Below are 22436 nucleotides of genomic sequence, written 5' to 3' on the forward strand. Positions count from 1 at the left end.
GAACAATTATACGTTTTGTTGATAAAAATAAGTTTATTTATTCCTGTAACATAAAATTTGTGATTTGTGGAAGCTTTTCCCTACAAAAAGCAATGGATATATTTGAAGAGGTTGTAATTTGTTGCCAGAAGTCAGGGGAACACAGTGGATGAGGCAGAACTGTGTAGCCAATATTTTCATGCTCTGAAGCAGTGATTATGCCACGTGCAGTTAGGGATTGTGGGCATCATAGAGAAGAATTGGGCCCACTCCTGGAACAACACCAACACCACTGTTGCAGTTATGGGTGCATCCCATCAATTTCCTGAGCATATTTCTCAGGTGTGGTTTCCCTGGGATTTAGAAAGCTGTCATGGATCAGTCCTGCAGCATATGACCCAACTGTGACTGTGACTGTTTTATGCAAGTTTTGCTACATGCAATCTACTTTTTGACACACACCACAATCTCATCAAGAAACCATTCATTGGTGAATAGAATTAAGAGAGAATGACAGTTCAAAAATCACATTTTTTCCAGCCAGCTCATGGGCACCTGCTCATTGAACCTTTTGACCTTTCAGTTTGCTTCAAAGGGTCACCTCTAAGTTCTTTGGCAACTTCTCTATAGTATAAAAGAAGCAGATTTGACTCGCTCTCACTCATTGTGAATACCTAATGGTGGGACACTGGCTCCTGATGATGAAGCTTCTACCCTCTCTGCAAAACTACTTGATTCCCCACGCACTGCTCCTGAGCCAAATGTGTTTTGATGTTGCAAGTTCCTCTGCTGCTTTATAATCCATTTTGAACTCAAATAAGAATATAGCTTGAATCTGCTTTTTGTCTAACATAATTTCTGTAGTATAAAATAAATATAAAACAAACAGCAAGTCATTAGCCAAAGTCATAAAGGGATAGACATACACATTAAAATGATGTATGAGAAGGTATTCCAATTTTCAACACTGAAAATTTCAACACTGCAAAAACTGACACAATTGCTTTTTCACTGACCTGTTACATTTATTATGTAGTAAATAGGACTCTTTCTTAAGGTTTATCCATGTTTTCTGTCATACATCACCCCAGGGTTTACAAAGGATGGAAGTCATTGTCCCCATTCTACACATAAAAAGAAGAATACTGGTACAGAGAAATTCAATGACATATTCAAGGCCACACAGTTGTCACGCAGGAAGCCAACACCAATCCAGCTCACCTGGCTTACAGTCTGGTGTTGGAACCAGGACTACTGCTAGTGCTTGCACTTTAGAAGCACTTACGGTGCTTTTAAAAGCCTTGGTGCCCAGGTTGCACCCAAATGAAATGAGCTAGGCTCTCTGGGAGTGCAGGCAGTGGTCACTGGGTTTTAAAGCTCCCTAGGTGTTTCAGGGTGCAATCATGAGCCTCTAAGATTCCACAATGGCAAAAACTGTCCAGAAAAACAGTAACAAAATTTACCAGAACATCAATACATGTGGCATATGATACATTATGAGGAGCACCACGCTTCTGCTGGTGACTTGGGCTTCCAATCCTAACACACATTCTGAATTATGAACTATCATCCTCAAGAAACCATCAAAACACATGTATATAGGGAGTGAATGCCATGGGCCACATCAAAGTCCTCCTCTACCACTGTAGACAATCATGCTCCATCACTAAGGCCCCATTAATGAGTGTAAAGGTATAGTTATGAGCCCACAGCTGAAGATGCAAAAACCATCTGGGTATTGGTGAGGTCAGGTGCTAGCACTCCAAACAGCCTTGGCAGCCTGGTGACTCAGACTAGCCTCCATAATTTTCTATTCCCTAGTGTGCATAGGACACTGTCAAGGATGAGCAACTGCTGTTCAATTAATGCACTGAACAATTGTACAGCTACCACTTTGCAGGGGGTGAGAATTAGTAAAGTGCAACGTAGCTGTCCTAATTGAAATTGGCTAGTGCTCCTATAACTAGACAAGCAGACAGCTGTATTCAAATCACAGCAACTCAGACCTCTCACAGCAAGAAATAAGTGAGAGAGAGATTAAAATGGGCATGGGCAGAGCCTCAGAAGATGGCCTGTGAAAATGCTTAGGAAATTATTTCACACATTTGCAGTTCAGCTGAGCAATGTCTGAAAGTATAACAACTGTAGAAAGAGGAATTTCCATCACTCCAAGAGACTCATGTATCTTTTAATCAGGGTACAACTTGAGATGCACTTGATGATTTTTAGGATAATGGATTTTGATAAATTGTCCTTAAAAGAAGAAATTTTCTTCTGTAAAATTCTCACTTCCTTGCATAGGAGACTCGAGCAAATATTTTTTTTTATTATAACAGTAGGAAATAAGTTAACTAATGGTATTTATAACAGACTAAGTTTATTTTATATTCTCTCTATGTGTCCTTATTTCATACCTTTGTAATGTTCAAACAAATAAAATGACTGCTGATTTTGTTTACCTGAAACTCATCCTGCTGTCCTGGAAGGAATAGGTGCTCTGGGCTCTCCTTGGTAAGACTGATTGGTCCAGTGACTCCTTCGTCTCCATACACCCAGAGTGTGACATTGGCTTGAGTCCCCGTATCTCCAGTCAGCACCAACACCCTCCATTTATCTTCTGCCTGAAGAGTCTCAGTACTGTAGGAATGCCTGCTTTCTTCTGCATAAAGTGGGAGGAGGACATAAGGGGCAGATCAGGTACATTAGGCCAGCAGAATCCTTTGTCATGTTGGAGTCTAAGAATATCAAAGAACATCAAGAGGAGCATGGATGATGAGAGGTGAGGGGAGCACTGGAGTGTAAAGAATCCAGGGAGGTGGCTTGTGTTTATCTCATCACAGCAAGGTTCTGGACAACTGAGACTCGACTACTGAAGAAAACCACATTAAGGCAATAATCATGCCACGCCCCAGGATGCTTGTACTCAGTGATACAACACTGGGAGGTATGTTAGAGCCAACACTTGTGAGCCCATAGAGTTTTCATAAAGTTTCTAGGCTTTTACATAACCAGTAGCTACCAACAGAAAATAATAAAATAAATTAAAACATGCTTTCAAATAACATAAAAATATCATATCAAGGATAGAGAAAGTTTTTTCTGAGCTATTTCTGAAAATTACCAGGCTAGAGAGGGTTATAAAAAGGATTTAGAAATAAAGTGAGACCTTTCACATAAACAAATAGATAAAATGAACTAATTTTAAAATAATATGATGTATGAAATTAAAAAATGGAAATGTATGAAAAAATAATGTATGCTTTCTGAAAATTATTTTCTCTTGGTCTGGATGATCTCTGTCATCAAAATAATCACTATTTACTTATTTCTCTGCCCCCCTTCTGTGAGTGTGTGTGTGTGTGTGTGTGTGTGTGTGTGTGTGTGTGTGTGTGTATGATTGCTTGGTGGGTGGGTGGGTGGGTGGGTGGGTAGGTGAGTAGGTATGTATTTGGACTGAAGGTTGACATTGAGTATCTTTCCTTGATTGCTCTCTAATGTACAGAGTCTTCATTTTATGATACAGAGTCTTTCAATGTACATAAAGTTCATTGATTTGGTCAAGCTAACTACTCAGTGACCTTCTAGAAGTTACTTGTTTCTGACACTCCCAATACTGAAATTTTAGGCACCATGTCAGTTCTGTAAAATTCAGGTCTCATGTTTACATGGTGGTTACTTTATTTACTAAGCCATCTCTAGGCCCAATGATGACAATTTATCAAGACTCTACTATTTCTGAGCTCTGTGTTAAATGTGTCATATACAATTTTCACTCAATTATCACTTGTAAGTTTTAAGATGACTCAAATACTAAGGTCTGTTTTAAAATGTAGAAAAGAGGCAGAGATGTTAAATAATATGTGAGTTATATAAATAAACCACTAGTTATGTAAACTTAACTAACTCCACACCCTCTGAATTCAAACAAGCTTGAGTAGGTATTATATTCTGTAAACAGTTTAGCAGGTTGTAGCAATCATAGTATTGCTATTATTTAAGATGTTTTTGTGCCAAGTGCTATGCAAAAACTTATACAAATAACATCATTGTCATTCAGTTATCACATTAGTCCTACAAGATCCTTCACCCATGGAACAAGTGGGAAAACTAGGCCTCACAGATTAACAACTTGCATACTCATATATGGGCTTCAGCCCAGGCAGAGGAATGGCCTTCAAGTATTATATAAATTTGTCCAAGAAAACATTATGACACAGTCTAAATTTCAAAAGTCAAATAGTACCTAGGAGCTCCTCTTCTTACCATTTCTTATCAAGAACACTGCGAACTTCCCATGCAGTACTGTAACCAAATATCTCCAAGTTCTACTGGTACACCATGCATCAAGAGAGAAATTAGAGATCTTGGATCAGCAGTTATCCCTTGGAGTATCTTAGTTGTTTGAAAGAATCACTTTTATTGAAGAAAACTTTAATTCATTGTATTTACTAAACATAGACAAGTGCATTGCTCTCTTTCAATAATGGCCATGATGAAAATCAGAAAATATGTGCTATCTAGTAAAGAGGACAGGCAAACTAATATTTTATCTGAAGCATGCAAACACACTCATAGAAAACATAAGGAATATTGCAAAGTCCAGATGTAGCCCAGCCCAGAGAGTGATAGAGAAAGGAATTGGTAAGGCTTCATGGAGCACTCCACTGCTAGATAAAGGAAAGATGAAGATATGGAAGAAATGCTAGATATAAAAAGAGGAATCTAGATATTGTACACATAGACAGAAGGGACACTCTAGACAGAGATAACAACATGCCCAGCATGCCCATGGAAATTTTGTGTAGGTGTTACTGTAGAAAAACAAGGGCAAGGAGAAAAGAAGTTGAGACATGCTTGTGTATGTAACCGGGAGTGGTTTTAAAGTCCAGTGGTGTTCTTACACAAAGTGAACTGGGTTTCCGTGTGTGTGTGTGTGTGTGTGTGTGTGTGTGTGTGTGTGTGTGTGTGTGTGTGTGCTCACTTGTTTCATATAATCTGCAAATAATGGCTGTTAAGGATCCTTCTACACTAACATGTTCTTCCATCATTTGCATAAACACAATACAGACTGAGGGTGTGCTCAGAAAAATTGATGGTTTAATCTATAACATAATATGATGTAGTAAAGTCAGTACTGTCATCAATTAAATATGAATATCATTTAATGCCATGATCTTTTGGAAATGAACCAAAGTCCATTAGTCTCAGACTATAAATTTCTCCACCGAAGAACCATAAAAATGTTTTCTTTCTTGACTAAAGGTTTCAAAATGCCTAGAGATGGGAGAATATTTGAAGAAAACAGTGCCAGATTAAACACTAATCAACAGAAGGGTCTCCCTGAACAAAATCTAAAAGGGTTCTGCATGATTCAAGTATGTTCTTTCTGAACATTATCAAGCACTTTGATTATACTGTAACCAGGTTGACTTGAACAAAACATAACAAAATTCCTGACTACACTTGTGCTGCTGGTCCCCTGAAAGTAGGAAGAATAAAACAGCTGATGACCCTGACAACAAACAAGCAAGTGTTAATAGTTCACAGGAAGATGGATAAAAAGGTGTGGCATTCCAGGAGTTCAGCTCAGTGCTTAGCTGTGGATCTCTTTCGGAGGCCTCACCCTCCCTGGGGAGTGGATGCTGGGTGGGATGGAGGGGCTGGTGAGAGGGATGGTTGGATGGGAAGGAGAGGGAACTGGGATTGGTATGGAAAATAAGATTGTTTTTAATTTAAATAAAAAAGTTTAAAAGAGGAATACCTAAACATAATAAAAGCAATATACATACTGATCGTACTACAAGGGGCCCCATAGATTTCTGAGGTCTCCTCACTGACACCCACATTAGTGGGGTCTAGAGCAGTCCCATGCTTGTTCCCCAGCTATCAGTCTGAGGACCAAGAGCTCCCTCTTGTTCAGATCAGCTGTTTCTGTGGATTTCACCAGCCTGGTCTGGACCCCTTTGCACATCACTCCTCCTTCTCCACAACTGGATTCCAGTTCAGATTAGTGTTTAGCTGTGGTTGTCTGCTTCTACTTCGATCTGCTGCTGGATGAAGGGTATAGGATGGGATTTAGTAGATCAGTACTTATCCCTTGCATAGGAATGGACTTTGGGAGCCCATCCCTCATAGAAGGATACTCCCTGAGCCTAGACACATGGGATGGGCCCAGGCCCTATCCCAAAGGGTATGACAGACTCATAAGACCCCCTATGGAAGGCATCACCCTCCCTGGGGAGCAGAAAGGCTATGGGATAGGTAGGGTGTTAGTTGGAGGGTACGGGAGGGAGAGGGAACTGGGATTGACATGTAAAACAATCTTGTTTCTAATTCAAATTTAAAAAATTCAAAAAAACAGAAAGAAGAAAGAAAAAACATTTCTACTGGTACTAATAAAAGTATACATTAGCCTTAAACCTCAATACTTCCATTTTCTCAACTATAGAAAGTCTTCTAACTATACAGAATGGCTGTCTGTGGAATGGGTGGCTATCATCAACATTGACCATCTTGCAAAGTTGTCATAAGAGGAGATCAGCCAAAAAGTACCTGATCTGGCTCATATTAGAAAATTAACTGACAATGTGGTGGTTTGAAAGAAAATTGCCCCCAAAGGGAGTGGCACTATTGGGAGGTGTGACTTTGTTAGAATAGGTATGACTTTGTTGGATTAAGTGTGTCACTGTGGGAGTGGGCTTTGATCCTATGCTCAGGATACCACCCAGTGTCCCAGTCGACTTCCTGTTGTCTATAAGATGTGGGGCTCTCCAATACGACTCCAGCACCATGTCAGCCTCGACACCTCTGTGATCCCCACCACAATGATGATGGACTGAGCCTGTGAATCTGTAAGTGAGCCACCACAATTAAATGTTTTCCTTTTTAAGAAAACAAAAGTAAAAGCAATATACAGCAAAAAAGACATGTCATTGAAAGAATGTGGCAGTAGAGAGAGGGTTACAAACCTTTATAAAACTGATTACTTAAAGATAGTGTTTGAGTAAAGTGTTTTATAATACAATGTAAAGCAGACATTGAAAACAAATGACCTTTATCATTTGATAGATAGCATGCCATCACAAAAATGGTTCAATTTTAACCCAGCTTCAACAAAAGCATCACTATCTGGAAAAAGTATGCTCACTATAGTTAACTTGAAATGAAAATAAAATTTACTAAATTGACATTGAAGTTTTGAGTAATCACAAATTATCATTTTTTCTTCAAATTAAGATATAGCAGGCACTTAAACAAAAGGACGGGAAACAAAAACCTCATACAAACAGATAGCAAATAGATCAGAACATGAAATGTCTTCCAAAATGCCAGAGTGCTGCATTGACACACAGAAAAAAAGAAAAAAAACTAGCCAGGATCAAGGTAAAAGTCAGTCTCTGTACTCCAAACATTAAAAAGAGATTTTACACTCAAAGGATATGATATATAAAATATTCTAATAATCACAATATACAGAAGAAATAAAATAAAGATATTTAAAATAATATTTGCAAGTGGAAGCACTATGTACAGCTTTTCAAATGACATTAAAGCATTACTATCATTCTATACTCTTCCCATTTCATGGAAGGGGTTTTGAAGATTCAGAGTGTAAGGGAAATATTCATGCAACATCTAGAAATCATATATTCAGAGAAAGTAGTTAAAGAAAAAACAAAATAAATAAATAAAGTTAAAATAATATAAAAAACAACACAATTCACCTTTGGTGTGGATGATAGATAGATAGATAGATAGATAGATAGATAGATAGATAGATAGATAGATAGATAGATAGAAAGAAAGAATACATGTATAAATAACATGCTGAAAAAAATAAGAGCATACCAAAATTATAATAAAAAACAGCAAGGTTGTTTTATGCAGAAGGAAATTTGTGATATATTATTTATAATCTAATAAAGCTTATCTGGAGATCAGAATGCAAAGGTAGCCACAGCCATAGAGGCCAGGGAGTGGTGGTACACATATTTAATTTCAATAATCATACTAGTTATCCATATAAGCTGAGCAGTGGTGGCACATGAGAGAGGCATATAAGACAGAAGCAGGGTCTCAGAGAGGGCAATTAGTCCCCAGCCATGTTGAGAACAGGATTGCCCCAGACTTGGTAGAGGTAAGAGCTCTCTGGTGGCTTGGCTGCTTTGCTTTCCTTATCTTCAGCTTGAACTCCAATATCTATCTCTGGGCTTTTATTATTCATGCTACAAGGAACTGCTGAGCAAAAAAAGTTGAGTGGTTTTCTACTCAGTACTTAGAGGAAATTTGAATTGAGTCGGCTTATTTTAAATGAATGGAATAGTAGACTCAGACTTTTGGTGTGGACCTAGGATCACCCTATTCCCTCCTGGTAGCCCTTTTAGCATTTCCTTGTAATGTATCTTCTTTACATTACATCTGTTTACTACGCAAACAAACAGAACTGCTCTGTTTAGTCAGGGATCGCTAGAGAAAAAGAACTCATATATGAATTTAACTATCTAGCTAGCTGTTAACTATCTAGCTGTCTATCTATCATCTACTTATCATTCATACACATTTATGATAGCCATATATGTGTGTGTATGCATATATATATATATATATATATCGGATTTATTAGTATGTATTGCAGGCTATGGTATAGCAAATACAACAATGGCTGGCTATGAATGGCAAACTCAACAATCCAATAATTGTTCAGTCCATTAGGCTGGATGTCTCAGCAGGTCTTCTGTATATGCTAGAACCCTGAAGAAGTAGGCTCTTATGCTAATGAACGAATGGACTTGCTGGTAAGAGCAAGTGCAAGCAGGCAAAGAGAGAGAGCTCCCTTCTTCTATGTCCTTTATATAGGCTGCAGCAGATATATGGTCCACATTAAAGGTAGATCTGTCCACCTTAAAAGATCCAGATTAAAAGTAGGTCTTCCAACTTCAAGACATTAAGTTAAGATAAAACCCTCACAGGTGTGCTCAATCATTTGGGCTTTAGTTAAGTCCAGATACAGTAAAGTTGACAACCAAGAACAGATATATATCTCAAGCCTAAACCTTGTCAACTTGACACATAATCATATCTCCATAAGGCATACTTAACTTCCAAGTGAAAACAATAGCCAGGTCATATTTTAAACATGGTATAACTATCTACATGCAATCACAAATACATTACATATTTATACGGAAATAATTATGTCTAACATGATATAACTATGCCTCATGCAACCACAAACATCTTATAAATTTAGAATAGGTTGCAATGTCCCTTGAAGGACATTATTTTATTATTTCAAAAATAAATATGATAACCATTGATATTCTCTTTATTAATAATACATCATATGATATTAAAACTCAAAGAAAGAACACACAAATGTATGTATAAACACATTTTAAACAAAATATGACATGTCAATTTTAATTCTTATTTCCACAACTGGCCATATGGCCTTAGCTGATTTTTATAACTACCTTTCTCTACCACACATTCTGTATTTCCTCTACCCTCAGCAAGCACTTCAGCTGGTCTTGGCTCTTTTCCTGATGGAGTGACCTATGCCTTCATTCCTGATAGATCTGTACACTTTATCATCCTTCCTGGATTAAGCTATTGTAGTTTCCCATTGACTTTAATCACAGGACATGGCACCACTGAGAGATTCCCTAAAGGACCTCCTGCACTCCAGACATAATCTTTCTTACCACCACTGTGAAGAAGAATCCAATTTCCCCATGGTAATCTGGATCAATCACCCCTCCTAACACTGTTATTCCTTTCTTAGTCTTAGGCTTAAGAGCATCAGAACCTCAAAGTAGCCTGGGAAAGTCTGATATTCCAGATCACTGGAATGTTTGTTGTGTCTCCTAGTGGTGTGCTTCCACATCTAGAACCAAAATTAGGCTAACAAAGCTAAAGGTCATGGGAACAGAAGCAAATTTTTTTCCTAATGGGTCAATAGGGATGATGGTTGAAACTATTATCTTTTCCACCCCTTGATTCATGGATCTGTGGATTCTTGCTAGGGGAGAAATATACTGGGTTATGATTCAAATCATATACTGCCTTCTGGAGAACACTGGTACAGCCTCCAGGTTGCTGCCACTTAATTGTCATTGTAACTTTGAAAAGCCATGAATGCCTTTACTAACTGCTGACTCTCTGAGGCTGAGAATTGAATTTTTACTGTAATTGAGCCAACCTTGTAATGAGGGCTTTGTTTTGACTTTATGTAACTTGAGTCCTGTGGCTACTGGGGAGAAGATATTCTTTCAGGCACACTTAGAAACCTTTGGAATGATTATGTGCATGTGGATCCAGGCAATTTTATCACTGAGTTCATTACTGTCCTTCACCATATTCTGAGATGCTGAAAGTTAGTTATATCACAGAGCTCATTCCTCTCCTTTGTCAATTGTTAAGAGATGCTAGAAGCAACCAACCAGTATCATCGCTTTTGTTTTTGTCCACAAAATTTTAAAATTGTTATACACAAAATCACCAAATCTGTTCCTGCCTACAACTGGCAAATAGAAGTTTGTAAAACAGTTCATGGAATGGGATTTCAGTAACTGTAGGTGTTGGCAAATTGGAAAGCCTATTCCAGATACTTAAAAGATTCATCTTTATACTTCTGTTGTTCTAGAACCACTTCTGTTACCAAAATCTGTATTAACCTGTATTAGTCAGGGTTCTCTAAAGTAACAGAAATATATATATATATATATATATATATATATATATATATATTCCAAAAATCCAGTAGTTGTTCAGTCCACAAGCTTAACATCTCTGTTGATCTTCAGTAGACTCCAGAACACTAAAGGAGTAAGCTCTAATGCCCACGAAGGAATGGACTTGCTAGGCTGAACAAGGGCAATCAGGCAAAGAAAGAGAGCTCCCTTCTCCCATGTCCTTTATATAGGCTGCTGGCAGAAGGTGCAGTCCAAATTAAAGGTGGATCTTTCCACCTCAAAAGATCTGGATTAAAGGTTTACCTTCCCAACTCTAAAATCTGGTTTAGAAGTGGGTCTTCCCAAGTCAATGATTTAATTAATTAAAAAGTCTTCATGGATGTGCCCAGACATTTGGAATTTAGTTAATTTCAGATGTAGTAAAGTTGACAACCAAGAATAGCCATCAAAGTCTTTCTACCAAGAGCTCAAAGCTACCACACAAGGATAGGGCTCTGATGGGAACTTTCATCATCTTCTTGTCATGCTACATCAGTCCCTTTGGATTTACCCTTGGACCTGCTCCAACCTGTCCACAGGAGTCCCTTCTACCAGCCCATCCCCCTGCCCTAAAAACACAGCCTCTTGTTGCAGACGCACTGTTTCCTACTCTGTCTCAACCACCTCTCTCAGATTTTCCTTCTACGGTATGTCCATTCCTTCATGATTCTGCACTAATCTGCAGAGAACCTCTCTACTACTAACCCCACAACCAATACACTTAGCTAGGATACACAATTGCTCTCTACCAGGAACCTCACTACTGTCACATTTGGCTAGGGCCCAAATTGGACAATATCAATCAAAGAATGGAACACTCACCCAACAATGAGGAGACCAAGAAACACTTCAAATATATTCACTCCAGACACACTAATATGAACAACCAATACAACATCCCTCCTCAAGAAACCAGAAATCCAATTGTGTTAGGCCTTGGGAAAAGCAATTTATCAAATCACAAGAAAAATTCAAAATAGCAATCATCAATATGTTCATAGATCTTAATGATGACATGGATAAATAGCTTAGTGAAGAATATGAAAACATAAACATAGAATAAAATAATGAAAACAGTCAAGTTATGAGAGTAGAATTTAATACAGAAATAGAATTACTAAGTAAAAACTAAATTGAATTGGAACTGTAAATTAAATTTCTCAGGATGTCAAACAAAAACATGATAGTTAAGCTTCACCAGAATAAATGACAAGAAAGACAAAATTTGAGATCTTAAATATAAGGAAGAAGAAATGGATAACTCATTGAAAGAAAATATTAAATCCAAAATTATCCAGGCATAAAACATCTGGGGCATCTGGGACACTATGAAAAGACCAAATATTCTACTAATAAGTATAAAGGAAGAAGTAGAAACCTACATAAAGGCACAGAAAATATTTTCAACAAAATTGTAGGAGAAAATTTCCCCAACCCAAAGAATAAGTTGCTTATATAAAACATTAAATAGACCAAAAAATGAAACTCCCCACAACACCTGATAACACTAAACATACAGAATGAAGAAAAGAAATTAAAAACTGCAAGGGGAAAAGAATAGGTAATGTATAAAGGCACATCTATGAGATTAACTCCTGATTTTTCAATGTAGATTCTGAAAGCCCAGGGGGGATGAACTTACATTCTATAAGCTTGGAGAGACCAGAAATGCCAGCCTATTACTACTATCTCTAGCAGAACTGTCAGCAGAAAAATAAAAGCATCTCATGTTAAAAACAATTTTAAAAAATTTCTGGCCGGGTGTTGGTGGCATACACCTTTAATCCCAGCACTTGGGAGGCAGAGGCAGGCGGATCTCTGTGAGTTTGAGGCCAGCCTGGTCTCCAGAGTGAGTGCCAGGATAGGCTCCAAAGCTACACAGAGAAACCCTGTCTCGAAAAAAAAATTATGTCCACCAATCCAGACTTACAGGAGAAAACTTCAGTCTGGAGAAAAGGTTAACTGTACCCAAGAGGCCTTTTGGAATCAATATTCCCAAAATAGTCAAAAGAGGAGGAAAAGCAAAGCACCATAACAAAATAGCATGAATTATTTAACATCTCTTTAAGAAACCTCAATATTTGAAAACTGACAAAATAGACTTCAAACAAAAATTAATCTGAAGAAAAAATATTCATCAAAGTAAAAACCTACCAAGAGGATACTACAATTCTAAACAATACTCCTCAAATTATTTCACAAAATAGAAACTGGGTAAACATTTCCTGATTCTTTTTATGAAAACACTATTACCCTAAAGCCAAAATACACAGACCCAACCAAAAAGAAAGAAATAAAGGAAGGAAAGAAGAAAGAAAGAAAGAAAGAAAGGAAGGAAGGAAGGAAGGAAGGAAGAAAGAAAGAAAGAAAGAAAGGGGGAAAGAAAGAAAGGAAATTAATTACAGACAAATATCCCTTATAAGCACAAACACAAAAATTCTCAATAAAATACTTGCAAGCAAAATTCAAAACATATCAAAAATGATTTATCCATCAGGATCAATTTGGCTTCATTCCAGAACTGCTTTTGAATTTAAAAAAACACCATTGTTGAGAAAAAATGGCAGCATATAGATTGAGAAAAGATCTTTATCCATTACAAATTTACTAGAGTTAGTATTTAGAATATATAAGAATTCAAAACAACTAACATCAAGAAAACAAATACTACAATTTAAAAATGGGGTATAGTTATAACAGAAAGCTTTCAAAAGATGAAATGCAAGTAGCTGAGAAACACTTAAAAAATTGTTTGACATCCGTTGCCATAAAAAATGCAAATCAAACTACTTTGAGATTCCACATTATCTTTTAATTGTAATCCCCTATAGTATCAAAAATCAAAAAACAGGTCACATACTTCCAACATATAGTAACACAGGATATACATTACCCTTCCAAAATGGAGGAGAGAGAGCATAGCAAGCAAATACTGGAACAAAGCAAGACCAAAAACCAGGCAGGCAAACTTCAAACTATACATTGCTATGTCTGATGTCAATGTGCTCTTCAAATCTCCAACTACGTTCAGCTTTATTGACTGCCACACACTTCTCTCTTGGACTGGATCCATCCCTGTTAGTTTCCTCAACAGATATCCATAGCTCTGGCATCTCCAACATCTTGGGATTGCCAAGGCAATCCAGGCTTCACCTTCACAACTTTATACAATATCTTCTCTGAGCCTCCATAAAGAGACACCCCTGCAACATACATGGCATCAGCAGCATTCCTTGGTCACCAATGAAGATTCCATAACCCCTTTCTTCTATACATATGCTTATTTCATAATCACATGGCCTAAGCTGTCAAGTTCTAGTATTTGCTGGGGCTGCTATTCCATTACATCTTCATGGACTTTCTGTTTTCCTTGGTTTCCTTCACTAGTTTTCAACTGTGGCTGTCCTGAAATTTGATCTGTAGATCATAATAGCCTCAAACTCAGAGTTCTGCCAAACTCTGCCTTCTAAATATTGGTGTTAAAGGCATGTGCCGCCATGCCTAGACCTAAGCTGTTCCTTAATTCTTTTTCTCAAATTGGAAGATCACCTGGGTGGGGCCTTGCCTTGAGGACACCACTCCTTTTATTCCTAATCTGTTTATCTTCTTGAACACAAGACTTAGTTTCATTCCACTTCCTGTTGCTCCTTTTCTCCTCAAATTGTACATTTTCATTTTCCTTTCTCAACTTGAGATTTTTTTCATTATTGATCTGCATAAGAGTGATCACTAATAATCACATAACAGAATCAATACTAGGCTGTTTTTTATTTCCTCTGCCAACAGAATTAATTGAAATCTTTTCACTTAGTCTCAGTCGGACTCTTTCGAAAAGGGCAAAAGGTAGCCACATTCTTCACCAAAATATCAGAACAGCCGGGCGTTGGTGGTGTACACCTTTAATCCCAGCACTCGGGAGGCAGAGGCAGGTGGATCTCTGTGAGTTCGAGGCCAACCTGGTCTCCAAAGCGAGTGCTAGGATAGGTTCCAAAGCTACACAGAGAAACCCTGTTTCGAAAATATATATATATATATATTTTCAATATTATCAACAATCCCTAGGCAACATATGAAAATTTCTCTGGTCATGGTGTGTAGGGAGAATCCCCACCTACCTGAAGCGCTGACCATGCCCTTTTGAGAGTGGTCACAGGCACACAGAAGGAATGGGGTAAAAGGACTAAGGAGGAGCTCTCACCCTCTTTTGGGGGTTCAATTCAAGCCAGGTCTCGGAGTGCATCTGAGACTGGGCTGTTCCGAGTGCCTATCTGGTTATCAGCTACAATTATGCATTGTTCTCATTGTTATCATTTTTATAATATACCATCAAAACCATATCTTGTGTATGGTTGTATACCTTTTCACCTGGTGTATGGGCGTAGTCAGTGCTACAGGTAGGTGGGGATTCTCCCTACACACCATGACCTCAGAAACTCTTATAAAAGAAAAGATTTAATTTAGGCCGGCTTACAGTTTCAGAGGTTTAGTCCATTATCTTCATTGTGGTGTGCAGGCAGACATAGTGCTGGAGAAGGCGATGAGAGTTCTACATCTTGATCTCCAGGTAGCAGAAGAAACTATTTCCACATTGGGTGTAGCTTGACCTCAAAGCCCACACCCACACTTCCTCCAACAAGACCATACCTCCTAATAGCACCAATCTCTATGGACCAAGCATTCAAAGACATGGGTCTATATCTATTCAAACCACCACAATAATAAAAAATAAAAATGAACATATCCAAATCAAAGATTTCTCCAAGTAATGAAAACTTATGTCAACTTTTCATTGCTTTTTACTATACTAGTACAAACAGGAGACAGTAAACATATTTCATTCCCAATGTTGAGATGATTTTTAATATGGAAAGTTTTAGCAAGAAGAGCAAGTAATGCTGCCTATTACCCAGAATTTCCATTTCTAGAAAGTATTCTTAATATGCATGAGTGCTTTCATATTCAGACATGCAGTACAGATGAGTGCTCATTATAAGTTAGTAGAGTACCTAGTGGATATGTCTGTGCTATCTATTGGCTGTATTGCTTAAAGCAATTAAGTTGACTCACAAAAGAATATTTGATATTATTAAAATGTTTATAAATATTTGCTACTTTCTATTAACTGGAAAGCACATTATAAAACTCTGAACCCAATATAACCTATGTAGATGCTTTTAATTTTTGCTTTGTGCATTATTAATTCTACTGTTTTCAGAATAGATTTAATTTGAGAACTACTTATTTGAAAGAAAGCTTCAATTTTCAAATGGAAAGTAGAATCCATATTTTTTGCCCACATTTCTCTCTGTGTTTTAACATGCCAGGACAGGCACCTACATACTCTTGAAAAAAGAAGATACAATGTCAAATGTCAGCCCTGAAGACATACATACAGGTAGAATTATATGAACAGAACAGGTGGCATGATTGTAATTATATTATATATAATATATAATGTACATAATTATATATAATTCTATTGTAAACATTTATATAATGACAATAACAATAAAAAGGGGGATTTGACAAACAGGGAGGGTTTATGGAAAGCTTTTGAGGGAGGAAAGGGAAGGGGGACATGGTGTAATAATATCAAAATATTTAATTAAAATCTTAAAAAATAAAAGTGATGCAATGGCTTTGCTTCAAGAGACACCCAACAGCACCTCTTAACATTCACAGCAGACAGAAAATTGTGAGTGTGGCTGCCTTTCTGCCCTGGCAACACCAGAAGACAGGTGCTGACTCCATGACTGCAGGCAAAACCTCTAGCACTTTCTGGCCCCATGCCCCTCATCTGTAAGAATCTAGGAAGTTTTAGTTCAGAGGTCACATATATCTTCCCTGTCTATATTTGGGCTGAGTGTGTTTAGGTGAAGTGTTTCCAAACTTAAAACTAGACAGCAATAGCTAATTTTTAATAATATGAGTTTCTATTGTATTTATAAATAAAATGATTAGGTACATTAGATTTGCTTTTAAAAAGCCAGTTGGGATGATAGGATATTCTGTGGAGGGTCATCAAGGAAGAATGAGTTTTTGATAGGAATTTAAACCAGGTAATGGGTACATGAGGACTATATTATACTATAGCTATTTTTATGTAAGTTTGTGGTTTATATAATAAAATGTATAAACTTTTAATAAAAATAAGATTTCTGCCTGACATTGTCCATTATAAGAAAACTGACTATAATTTATCTTGATAATCTAAGCAATAGAGGAGAGGCTACCTTAAATGTCCTTCCCATATAATGATATTGATGTCTACCTTAAATGCCATGATAGAGCCTTCATCCAGTAGCTGACAGAAGCAGAAGCAGAAATCCACAGCTAAGCACTGAGCTGAACTCCTGGAATCCAGTTGTAGAAAGGGAAGAGTGATGAGCAAAGGGGTCAAGATCATATTGGGGAAACCCACAGAAACAGCAGACCTGAGCAAGTGGGAGCTCATGGACCCCGGACTGACAGCTGGAGAACCAGCATAGGACTGAACCAGGCCCCCTAAACTTTGTTGTCAGTTGGGAGGCCTGGACAGTATGGTGGAACCAGTATTTGTCCCTAGTGCACAAATGGCCTTTGGGAGCCCAATTCCTATGGAGGGATACTCTCTCAGTCTCAATACACATGGGAGGGCCCAGGTCACCAAATGATATGTCAGACATTGATGATCCCTCATGGGAGATCTCACCCTCCCTGAGGAGAGGATGGTGGGTAGGATGAGGGGTTGGTGGAGGGTATGAGAGGATTGGAGGGAGAGGGAACCAGGACTGATATGTAAAATAAGATTGCCTTTAATATAAATAAAAATTATTTAATAATAGTAATAATTTATCTTGATGTAAAGGAAAACCCTGTGTTAGTAATGGTAGAAATCCATCTGCTATTGCAGTGCGCTGTTTATTACACCATGCTGTTGTCAATTATTACACCATGCTGTTTTCAGTGCAGTGGGTTTTTTTTTTGCAGACTTTTTTATTTGAATTAGAAACAAGATTGTTTTATATGTCAATCCCAGTTCCCTCTCCCTCCCCTCCTTCCCTATCACCTCCCCAACTAAAGCCCTACATATCACGTATCCTTTCTGCTCCCCAGGGAGGGTGAGGCCTTCTATTGGGGGGGTCATCAGAGTCTATGTATACTTTGGGATAGGCCTAGGACCACCCCCGTGTGTCTAAGCTCAGGGAGAATCCCTCTATGTGGAATGGGATCCCAAAGTCCATACCTATGCTAGGGATAAGTAATGATCTATTGCAGAAGGCCCCATAGATTTCAAAGATCTCCTCACTGACACCCACATTCCTGGGGTCTGGATCAGTCCCATACTGGTTTTCCAGCTATCAGTCTGTGGGCCAAGAGATCCCCATTGTTCAGGTCAGCTGTTTCTGCAGGTTTCACTAGCCTTCTCACCACTAGTCCTTCTATGCAACTGGATTCCAGATCAGTTCAGTGATTAGTTGTGGGTGTCTTCTTCAACTTCCACCAGCTACTGGATGAAGGCTATGGCATGTCATATAAGTCAGTCATCAATCTCATTATCAGGGGAGGGCATTTAAGGTAGCCTCTCCTCTGTTGCTTAGATTGTTAGTTTGTGTGTAGATCTCCAGACATTTACCTAGTGTCTGATTTCTCTTTAAACCTAAATGTCTCCCTCTATCACAGTATCTCCTTTCTTGTTTTCTTCCATTTTCCCCCGACTCAAACTTTCTGGCCCTCATGTCCTCCTCACCCCTCCTCTTCTCCCAGTCTCTTTCTCCCAGTTCCCTCTCCCCTCCTGCCATGCTTCCAATTTGCTCAGGAGATCCTGTAACATTCCCCTTCTCCTGGGTATCATGCATGTCTCTCTTAAAGTCCTCCCTGTTTCCCAGACTCTAGCAGTGTTGATTGTAGGCTGGCAATCTCCTGCTCCATGTCTAAAATCCATATATGAGTAAGTACATACCATGTTTGTCTTTTTGTGACTGGGTTACCCACTCAGAATGGTTTCTTATAATGCCATCCATTTGCCTGCAAATTTCAAGATTCCATTGTTTTGTTCCAATGAGTAGTACTCCATTTCGTAAATGTTTTCTCTATCCATTCTCAGTTGAGGGGCATCTAGGTTGCTTCCAGGTTCAGGCTATTACAAATAATGCTGCTACGAACTTAGTTGAACAAATGTACTTGTTGGATGAATGTGATTCTTTCGGGTATATGCATAAGAGTGGAATTGATGGATCTTGGGGTAGAGGGATTCCCATTTTCCTGAGGAGTTGCCATACTGATTTCCAAAATGGCTGTATGATTTGGAACTCCCACCAGCAGTGGAGGAGTGTTCCCCTTTCTCCACATCCCCTCCAACATAAACTGTCATTGGTGTTTTTTGTTTTAGCCATTCTGACAGGAGTGAGATGGTATCTCAGAGTTGTTTTGATTTGCATTTCCCAGATGGCTAAGGATGTTGAACACTTTCTTATGTCTTCTAGAAATTTTATATTCCTCTATTGAGAATTGTCTATTTAGTTCTGTGCCCCACTTTTTAATTAGGTTGTTTGGTGTTTTGGAGACTAGCTTCTTGAGTTCTTTGTATATTTTGGAAATCAGCCCTCTGTCAGATTTGCGGTTTCCCAGTCTGTGGGCTGCTGTTTTGTCTTGCTGTCTCCTTTGTCTTACAGAAGCTTCTCAGTTTCAGGAGGTCCCACTTATCAATTGTTGAGCTCAATGTCTGTGCTACTTGTGTAATATTCAGGAATCAGTCTCCTGTACCAATTAATTCAAGGGTATTTCCCACTTTGTCTTCTAATAGATTCAGTGTGGTTGGATTTATGCTGAGGTCCTTGATCTATTTGGACTTAAGTTTTTCTGCATGACGATAGACATGAATCTACCTGCAGTCTTCTACATGCCAGCATCCAGTTATGCCAGCACCATTTGTTGAAGATGCTTTCTTTATTCCATCCTATAAATTTAGCTTCTTTGTCAAAAATCAGGTGTTCATAGGTGTGTGGGTTAATATCAGGGTTTTCAATTATATTCCATTGGTCTACTTGTCTATTTTTGTGCCAATACCAAGCTGTTTTCAGGACTGTAATAGAGTTTGAAGTCAGGGATGCTTTATTGTACAGGGTTGTTTTGGCTATCCTGGGTTTTTTGTTTTTCCATATAAAGTTGAGAATTCTTCTTTTTTCCATTCATTTATTTAGCTCATAAATAAAGTCATGTACAATTATGATACACAATACAGTATGTTCACAATGGCATGGATAAATTAAAACAATTAACATGTTATATCACACATATTCATCTTTTTGTTTTGAGAACACTTAAAGTATACTTTCTCACAACTTTTAAAATATAGCATATTGTTATTAACCATATTTATCATGCTCTCAGTAGACCTCAAGACATCACAGAGTCCATGCCTCTTGTCCAGCTGCAGTTTTATATCCTTAAACCAATCATTTCCCCATTGTTAAAAGTCCCACATTGAAGCCTAATAGCCACAATTCTGCTCTCTGTTCCCATAAGTTCATCATTTCTAGGTTACACATAAAATTGAAATTGTGTGACATTTGTCTTCCAGTGTGTCACTTACTTTTTTTTGGCAAGCATATAATTTTACTACTTACTAAAGATGAAATCAAATTTGCATGCACAGTGAGCACTCACTGAAACACCTTGGATTCATCACATATTTGAATATATATATATATATATATATATATATATATATATGAGCAATAATGGCAATATGTTATGCATCAATAGCAGCAACAGATTTTCTGGGTTCTGCAATCATTTGAACAAATTTGTAGAGACATCCAGCACACTCCATTTAAAAAAACAAACAAACAAACAAACAAAAAAAGTAAAAAACAAAATCCCAGAAAACAGCACAGTTCTGTTATTCTTGTGGTACTTGGCACCATTTTTTTTAAATTAACTTCTCAGTCATCATCTGGGAGGAAACCATTGTGAGCAACATCATTAAAAACAGCTCTGATAAAGCATGGTCACTACTATGTATCATAAAGCAGGTCCACATATGAGTGAGTACATATCATGTTTGTCTTTTTGTGATTGGGTTACCTCACTCAGAATGGTTTCTTCAAGTTCCATCCATTTTCCTGCAAATTTCAAGATTCCATTGTTGTTTTCTGCTGAGTGGTACTCCATTGTGTAAATGTACCACAATTTCTCTCTCCATTCTTCGGTTGAGGGGCATCTAGGTTGCTTCCAGTTTCTGGCTATTACAAATAATGCTGCTATGAACATGGTTGAACATATGTCCTTGTTATATGAATGTGCTTCTTTTGGGTATATGCCTAGGAATGGAATTGCTGGATCTTGTGGTAGACTCATTCCCATTTTCTTGAGGAGTCACCATACTGATTTCCACAGTGGCTGTACAAGTTGGCACTCCCACCAGCAGTGGAGGAGTGTTCCTCTTTCTCCGAATCCTCTCCAGCATAAACTGTCATTGGTGTTTTTGATTTTAGCCATTCTGGCAGGAGTAAGATGGTATCTTAGAGTTGTTTTGATTTGCATTTCCCTGATGACTAAGGATGTTGAGCACTTTCTTATGTGTCTTTCAGCCATTTTAGATTCCTCTATTGAGAAATGTCTATTTAGTTCTGTACCTCATTTTTTAATTGGGTTGTTTGGTGTTTGGGGACTAGCTTCTTGAGTTCTTTGTATATTTTGGAAATCAGCCCTCTGTCAGATGTGGGGTTGGTGAATATATTTTCCCAGTCTGTGGGCTGCCGTTTTGTCTTGGTGATTGTCTCCTTTGCCTAACAGAAGCTTCTCAGTTTCAGGAGGTCCCATTTATCAATTGTTGACCTGTGTCTGTGCTACTGGTGGAATGTTCAGGAAGCAGTCTCCTGTACCGATTAATTCAAGGTCTTTGTCTTCTAATAGGTTCAGTGTAGCTGGATTTATGTTGAGATCTTTGATCCATTTTGACTTAAGTTTTGTGCAAGGCAATAGACTTGGGTCTAACTACAGTCTTCTACATGTCTGCAACCAGTTATGCCAGCACCATTTGTTGAAGATGTTCTCTTTGTTCCATCATATAAATTTGGATTGTTTGCCAAAATCAGGTGTTCATAGGTGTGTGGGGTAATATCAGGGTTTTCAATTCTATTCCATTGGTCTACCAGTGTATTTTTGTGTCAATACCAAGCTGTTTTCAGGACTATAGCTCTGTAATAGAGCTTGAAGTCAGGGATGGTGATGCCTCCAGAAGTTCCTTTATTGTATAGGGATGTTTTGGCTATCCTGGGTCTTTTGTTTCTCCATATAAAGTTGAGAATTGTTCTTTCAAGGTCTGTGAAGAATTGGGTTGGGATTTTGATGGGGATTGCATTGAATCTGTAGATTGCTTTTGGCAAGGTTGCCATTTTTACTATGTTGATCCTACCTATCCAAGAGCATGGAGATATTTCCACTTTCTGGTGTCTTCTTTATTTTCTTTCGTTAGAGACTCAAAATTCTTATGGTACAGGTCTTTCACATTTTTAGTTAGTGTTACCCCAACATATTGTATGTGGTTTGTGGCAATTTAAAGGTTGGTGTTTCTGTTAATTCTTTCTCAGTCTATTTATCATCTGTATATAGTAGGGCTACTGATTTTTTGAGTTAATCTTATATCCTGCCACTTTGCTGAAGATGTTTATCAGCTATAGGAGTTCCCTGGTAGAGTTTTTTGGGTCACTTATGTTGACTATCATATCATCTGCAAAT

At 38.0% G+C, this 22436-nt stretch overlaps 1 protein-coding gene across 1 annotated transcript in view; it reads right to left on the minus strand.

The window, feature by feature from the left end:
• LOC113833778 (oxygen-regulated protein 1) overlaps positions 1-22436 on the minus strand; it is a 195675-nt gene that overhangs the window by 46738 nt on the left and 126501 nt on the right. The window contains exon 17 of the mRNA XM_035439017.1: positions 2439-2638. Coding sequence (XP_035294908.1) covers positions 2439-2638 — 200 coding nt within the window. The remainder of the gene's footprint in view (positions 1-2438; positions 2639-22436) is intronic.

This window comes from Cricetulus griseus, chromosome 2, assembly GCF_003668045.3.
Source record: "Cricetulus griseus strain 17A/GY chromosome 2, alternate assembly CriGri-PICRH-1.0, whole genome shotgun sequence".
In the NCBI taxonomy this organism is placed as follows: Eukaryota; Metazoa; Chordata; class Mammalia; order Rodentia; family Cricetidae; genus Cricetulus; species Cricetulus griseus.